At 51.6% G+C, this 6,930-nt stretch overlaps 1 protein-coding gene across 1 annotated transcript in view; it reads right to left on the bottom strand.

Annotated features, from left to right (window-relative positions):
* The window catches only part of COPG2 (coatomer protein complex subunit gamma 2), a 58,886-nt gene extending 51,956 nt beyond the window's left edge, over positions 1-6,930 (bottom strand). The window contains exon 1 of the mRNA XM_015429675.1: positions 6,834-6,930. Within this exon, the coding sequence (XP_015285161.1) occupies positions 6,834-6,870 (37 nt within the window). The 5' untranslated portion in view covers positions 6,871-6,930. The remainder of the gene's footprint in view (positions 1-6,833) is intronic.

Genomic DNA, 6,930 nt, shown 5'->3' with positions numbered 1-6,930 from the left:
AAAGAGTGGCTGTAAACTCTTTTGTGGGATTGTTTGGACATACAAACCTTTGTGTGGCTTCTTTGGGGCATGAAATCCTTCTTATATAAAGACTTCCACGACTCTCCTTAATATTCCTCACTACTCCCAGTATAAACAGCATGGAAAATTTTCACCCTACTGTTCAGCACGAGCACTGAGGCTCACCCCCGCAGCAACCGTTTTGCAGCAGATCTTTTCACCTGAATTGAACTGAATGCTTCACAACAGAATGCAGAGTTAACCTATGGAACTCACTGCCACAAGACACTGCGACAGCCACTAGTTTAGGTGGCTTTGAACATGTGTTTGTTTATGTTATTTATAGCTGGCCTCTGAATCCCAGAGCCAGAAGGCAACATCAGGGGAAGGCCTCGGCGTCTATGCCCTGTTTGTTGGCTGTCCAGAGGAAATGGTTGGCCAGTGTGTGAGACAGGATGCTGGACTGGATGGACCACTGGTCACTGGTCTGATCCAGCAGGGCTCTTCTGATGTTTTTATGAAGGCCTCAGCCTCTCTGCCCTGTTGCTGGCCCTCCAGAGGAACTGGTTGGCCACTGTGTGAGACACGATGCTGGACTGGATGGACCACTGGTCACTGGTCTGATCCAGCAGGGCTCTTCTGATGTTTTTATGAAGGCCTCAGCCTCTCTGCCCTGTTGCTGGCCCTCCAGAGGAACTGGTTGGCCACTGTGTGAGACACGATGCTGGACTGGATGGACCACTGGTCACTGGTCTGATCCAGCAGGGCTCTTCTGATGTTTTTATGAAGGCCTCAGCCTCTCTGCCCTGTTGCTGGCCCTCCAGAGGAACTGGTTGGCCACTGTGTGAGACACGATGCTGGACTGGATGGACCACTGGTCACTGGTCTGATCCAGCAGGGCTCTTCTGATGTTTTTATGAAGGCCTCAGCCTCTCTGCCCTGTTGCTGGCCCTCCAGAGGAACTGGTTGGCCACTGTGTGAGACACGATGCTGGACTGGATGGACCACTGGTCACTGGTCTGATCCGGCAGGGCTTTTCTGATGTTATCATTGAGACTTAAGGCAGATTACACAGAGTGAGTCAATACAATCAAAAATATGGGACATTCAATGAATAACACAATAGGATTTGAGTTGTAGAACCAACGACATATTAAATGATGCAAAATTTCATAGTGGGATCACACTCTCTCTCAGTCTAACAGAGGAAAATGACGTGAGTTGCTCTGGGTCCCCACTGGGGAGAAGAGTGCGGTATAAATATGCCAAAAAGAACTTTAAAAGTAGGAGAAACAGGAAGGTAGGGGCACATATATTTCTGAACAGTGTTATGTGAGATACCTGGCCTGCTAGCTTTCTGCCTGCAGCAAACATCCTTCAAGGGTGGGTATTATTTCTCACTGCTACCCTCTGCTCAAAGGAGAAGGAAAGGTAAGAGAAAGCAAGCTAATAGGTGTTATGTATGACATCTGGGACACAACTGCTCTGCTACCTTTCCGCCTGCAGGCAGCTTCTTTCAAGACTTATAAGATTATGCATGGGAAAGAGCAGGTAGAGAAAGAGGTACTTTTCTCCCTTTCTCACAATACAAGAACTCGTGGGCACTCCATGAAATTGCTGAGCGGTCGGGTTAGAACGGATAAAAGGAAGTCCTTCTTCACCCAAAGAGTGATTAACACATGGAATTCACTGCCCCAGGAAGTGGTGGCAGCTACAAGCATGGACGGCTTCAAAAGGGAATTGGATAAGCATATGGAGCAGAGGTCCACCAGTGGCTATTAGCCACAAGGTATAGATAGCGGCTCTGGGGCAAGTGATGCTCTGTCTTCTTGGTGCTTGGGGGTGGGGGTCAACAGTGGGAGGGCTTCTAATGTCCTGGCCCCACTGGTGGACCTCCTAATGGCCCCTGGTGTTTCTGGCCACTGTGTGACAGAGTGTTGGACTGGATGGGCCTTTGGCCTGATCCAACACTGGCGTCTCTTATGTTCTTATGACTGGGTGATATTTCTGACTACACCTCTATGCTGAAAGGAGACAGAAAGGTACAAGAAAGCAGGAAGGCAGGAGCATGTGTAATAAGAATAACAGTCAGCGAACTCGAGACCCCTTGCATGTCCTCGTCGGGTATGGATCATCTCGGCCCGCTCAGCCTAAAGGAAGTGGGCAGATCGCTCGCAGCTGTATGCCCAACCATGTGCAGCCTGGATCCGTGCCCTTCCTGGCTCATTAAAGTGGGTCACTAGGGGTTCCGAGGTGCCCTCAGGGAGATTACCAACAAGTCCCTCTTGGAGGGACGGTTCCTGGGGGCACTCAAGGAAACGATGGTCCGCCCTCTCTTGGAAAAACCATCTTTGGACCTGGCCGAATCGCTGCCGGCCGGTCTCCAATTTGCCCTATTTGAGCAAACTAATCAAGAGGGCGGTGGCGGCACAGCTGCAGGGCTTTCTGGATGACACTTCTGTATTAGATCTCTTCCAGTCTGGCTTCCGCCCAGGACGGTGTTGGTCGCGCTTACTGACGACCTTTAAAGCCCTAGATGGCCAGGGTCCGACATACCTATGGGACCACCTTTCCCCATATGTTCCCCAACGAGCACTACGGTCCGGGACTAAACTTCTCCTGGTGGTTCCAGGTCCCAAGTAGACCAGATTAGTGGTGACTAGGGCTAGGGCTTTTTCGGTGGCGGCTCCTACCTGGTGGAACAAGTTCCCAGAGGAGATCCGGGCCCTGCGGGTTCCGCAGGGCCTGTAAGACGGAGCTCTTCCGCCAGGCGTTTGAGTAGGAGCCGCCACGACTGTTACCATCTGTCTACGACTATGACTATCTGTCCTAGCCCTTTATTACCAACTCGCCAAGAGCGCTAAAATAGTGGTACTGCGTGGAGCTGTGGCCACTAAGGATACTATCCTGATGACGTCATCTGTTCCCTTGTTAAATATTATGGCGAGCACTTAAGTTGTATTGAATGTTTTAAAATGCAGTTTTAATGTTTTATGTATTGGGCATTGGACCCATTTGTGCGCCGCCCTGAGCCTGTTCGTGGGGAGGGCGGATTATAAATTTAAATAAATAAATAAATAAACCTTCGAAGGCACCTGGATCGGGGCGGTTCGGCAGCACCGTTGTTGTTGGACCTGTCGGCTGCATTCGACACGGTCGACCATCAGTTGCTGACCCACCACCTCGCCAACGTGATGATACAGGGGCTCGCCTTGCAATGGCTTGTCTCCTTTCTCCAGGGTCGGGGACAAAGGGAGAGCCAGTTTGGTGTAGTGGTTAAGTGTGCGGACTCTAATCTGGGAGAACCGGGTTTGATTCCCCACTCCTCCACGTGCACCTGCTGATGTGACCTTGGGTCTGTCACAAGCTCTGGCACAGCTGTCCTTGGAAAAGAGCAGTTTGTGTCAGAGTTCTCTCAGCCCCACCCACCTCACAGGATGTCTGTTGTGGGGAGGGGAAGGGAAAGGAGTTTGTAAGCCACTCTGAGACTCCAAGTGAAGGGCGGGGTATAAATCCAATCTCTTCTTCTTCTCTTCTGGTGCTAGGGGAACAGCAGTCCAAGAGACACCCGCCTGAATGCGGGGTACCTCAGGGGGCGGTGCTTTCCCCGATGTTGTTTAACATCTATATGCGCCCCCTTGCCCAGGTTGCTCAGAGGTATGGGATGGGTTGTCATCAGTACGCTGATGACACTCAGCTCTATCTGATGTTGGGCGGCCGATCGGACTCCAGACCAGAAGATCTGGACCGGGCGTTGCAGGCCGTGGCTGGTTGGCTCAGGCTGAGCCGGCTGAAGCTAAACCCGGGGAAGACGGAGGTCCTGTGCTTGAGTCGCGGCGGTACGGGGTTGGGGATCCCGCTCCCGGCCATCGACGGGGCGCCGTTGGTGCCAGCGTCAGAGGTTAGGAGTCTGGGAGTGTTCCTGGATCCCTCCTTGACAATGGAGGCCCAGGTGGCAGCCACTGCAAAGTCGGCCTCTTATCATCTTCGGCTGGTTCGGTAGTTGGTTCCCTTCCTCGACCGCAGCGACCTGGCTACAGTGATCCATGCGATGATCACCTTGAGACTGGACCTGGCCTCTACATGGGGCTGCCCTTGTCGCAAGTCCGGAAGCTGCAGCTGGTGCAGAGTGCCGCAGCCAGGCTGTTGATGGGCCTCCCACGTTGGGAGCACATCCAGCCTGTGCTTCGGTCACTGCACTGGCTGCCAACAGCATACCGAATTTGCTTCAAGGTGCTGGTACTTACCTTTAAAGCCCTACATGGCCAGGGTCCGGCATATCTGACGGGCCACCTTTCCCCATATATACCCCAGAGAGCACTACGGTCGGGGTCACGACATCGGTCAGCTATTACGGGCCCCAAAGATGCCAGGCTCGCCAAAACCAGGGCCAGGGCCTTCTCTGTGGCGGCTCTTTACTGGTGGAATGAGCTCCCGGAAGAGATGAGAGCCCTGTGGGAACTTCTGCAAGACAGAGCTCTTCCACCAGGCCTTCGATTAGCAGCCGCCACCATGACCACCAACTATACTACCTCAACATCTGTAGTACAGGGCTGGCCCTAACGTGGAGTTAGGCCTATATCTACTTAGGAGATTGGAAGACTGCTGAATTGAAAACTCGGACGGTATATCTTAGAGCGTGCCATCTAATTTAAGGAATATTGGGAGCACTTTAAATGTTTTAAATGTTATGAATGTTTTAGCTGCTTTAAAGTGTTCAAAAAGTTTTATGTTGACTAGGTACATTGTACTGACTTTTGTAAGCCGCCCTGAGCCTGTTCACGGGAAGGGCGGGGTATAATAATAAATAAATAAACACAGTGTACTGTGATACAGTGAGACACTTGGTCTGCTAGCTTTCTGCCTGCAGGGAGCGTCTTTCAAGACTGGTTGATATTTCTGACTACTACTCTATGCTAAAAGGAGGCAGAGAAGTAAGAGAAAGCAAGAAGCCAAGAACGTGTGTAATAATTGTGGGATAGGGCGGGGTATAAATTGAATTAAACAACAACAACAACAATGTACCGCATAGTGTGACATAGCGAGGCAACTGGTCTGCTAGTCTTCTGCCTGCAGGGAGCTTCTTTCAAGACTGGGTGATATTTCTGACTACTCCCTATGCTGAAAGGGGATGGAAAACCAGAGAAAGCAGGGCAGGTGTTATAGGATGCACTTGCACTGCTAGCTTTCTACCTGCAGGGAGCTTTTTTTCCAAAACTGGGTGAGAATTCTGATAAGTCCTCTAATGTTGAAAGGACCAATGCTCCCTCTATGCTGTGGAGTGTTGTGAGCAAATATTCTACTTTGTAAGCTGCTGGCATTAAAGTTGTGAGTGAGCAATTTGGCTACCACATAAATTTGTTTTCCCTGGAGCCATCCTTCCCGAGCTAAGAGAAAAATGGGTGAGCTGGAAGTTAAAAAACTGTGAGCTGGCTCACACCAACTCAGCTTAGAGGGAACACTGGTTGCCAGCAATGCTCCCTCTAAGCTGCGGAGTCTTGTGAGCAAAAATTCTGCTTTGTGAGCTCCTGGCATTAAAGTTGTGAGCGAGCCATTTGGCTCCTGCAGAAATCAGCTTGCTCTGGAGCCCTCCTTCCCAAGCTAAGAGAAAAATGGGTGAGCTGGAAGTTAAAAAACTGTGAGCTGGCTCACACCAACTCAGCTTAGAGGTAACACTGGTTGCCAGCAATGCTCCCTCTAAGCTGCGGAGTCTTGTGAGCAAAAATTCTGCTTTGTGAGCTCCTGGCATTCAAGATGTGAGCCAGCCATTTGGCTCCTGCAGAAATCAGCTTGCTCTGGAGCCCTCCTTCCCAAGCTAAGAGAAAAATGGGTGAGCTGGAAGTTAAAAAACTGTGAGCTGGCTCACACCGACTCAGCTTAGAGATAACACTGGTTGCCAGCAATGCTCCCTCTAAGCTGCGGAGTCTTGTGAGCAAAAATTCTGCTTTGTGAGCTCCTGGCATTCAAGATGTGAGCCAGCCATTTGGCTCCTGCAGAAATCAGCTTGCTCTGGAGCCCTCCTTCCCAAGCTAAGAGAAAAATGGGTGAGCTGGAAGTTAAAAAACTGTGAGCTGGCTCACACCAACTCAGCTTAGAGGTAACACTGGTTGCCAGCAATGCTCCCTCTAAGCTGCGGAGTCTTGTGAGCTCCTGGCATTAAAGCTGTGAGCCAGCCATTTGGCTCCTGCAGAAATCAGCTTGCTCTGGAGCCCTCCTTCCTGAGCTAAGACAAAAATGGGTGAGCTGGAGGCTAAAGAACTGTGAGCTGGAGGCTAAAGAACTGTGAGCTGGCTCACACCGACTCAGCTTAGAGGGAATACTGGTTGCCAGTAATGCTCCCTCTAAGCTGCGGAGTCTTGTGAGCTCCTGGCATTAAAGCTGTGAGCCAGCCATTTGGCTCCTGCAGAAATCAGCTTGCTCTGGAGCCCTCCTTCCTGAGCTAAGACAAAAATGGGTGAGCTGGAGGCTAAAGAACTGTGAGCTGGAGGCTAAAGAACTGTGAGCTGGCTCACACCGACTCAGCTTAGAGGGAACCCCACACCAGGGCAGTGTTCCGAGACGCCCGTGCTGGACTAGCTTTCTACGTGCAAGGAAGTAATTCTAAGATAAGGAAATTTTTGCCAAGAGTGATCGAAAGGAGAGGATATTACGTGCACTTCCGGGAAATCTTTGGGGGGGGGAGATAAGGGATGAAAAGGGGGCGGGGTTATCGGTGGTGGAGGGGTCTCCCGCCCCAAGGCCCAGGGGCCGCCCTGGCAACAGGCCCTCCGCCTTCCGACTTGTGCCCTTCCTCATCCCGCCGCCTCCTCACCGCGTCCGGCCCGCGGACCTACCCGACTCCTCATCTTTCTTGTCGAACTTCTTGATCATGGCGGCGGCGGCGGCGGCTGTGGAGAGTCGGCCCGCTCACCTCACTCTCCACGCTCGCAA

Source organism: Gekko japonicus, unplaced genomic scaffold, assembly GCF_001447785.1.
Source record: "Gekko japonicus isolate JY-2015 unplaced genomic scaffold, Gekko_japonicus_V1.1 scaffold696, whole genome shotgun sequence".
In the NCBI taxonomy this organism is placed as follows: domain Eukaryota; kingdom Metazoa; phylum Chordata; class Lepidosauria; order Squamata; family Gekkonidae; genus Gekko; species Gekko japonicus.
This window is presented reverse-complemented; position numbering and strand designations above follow the sequence as displayed.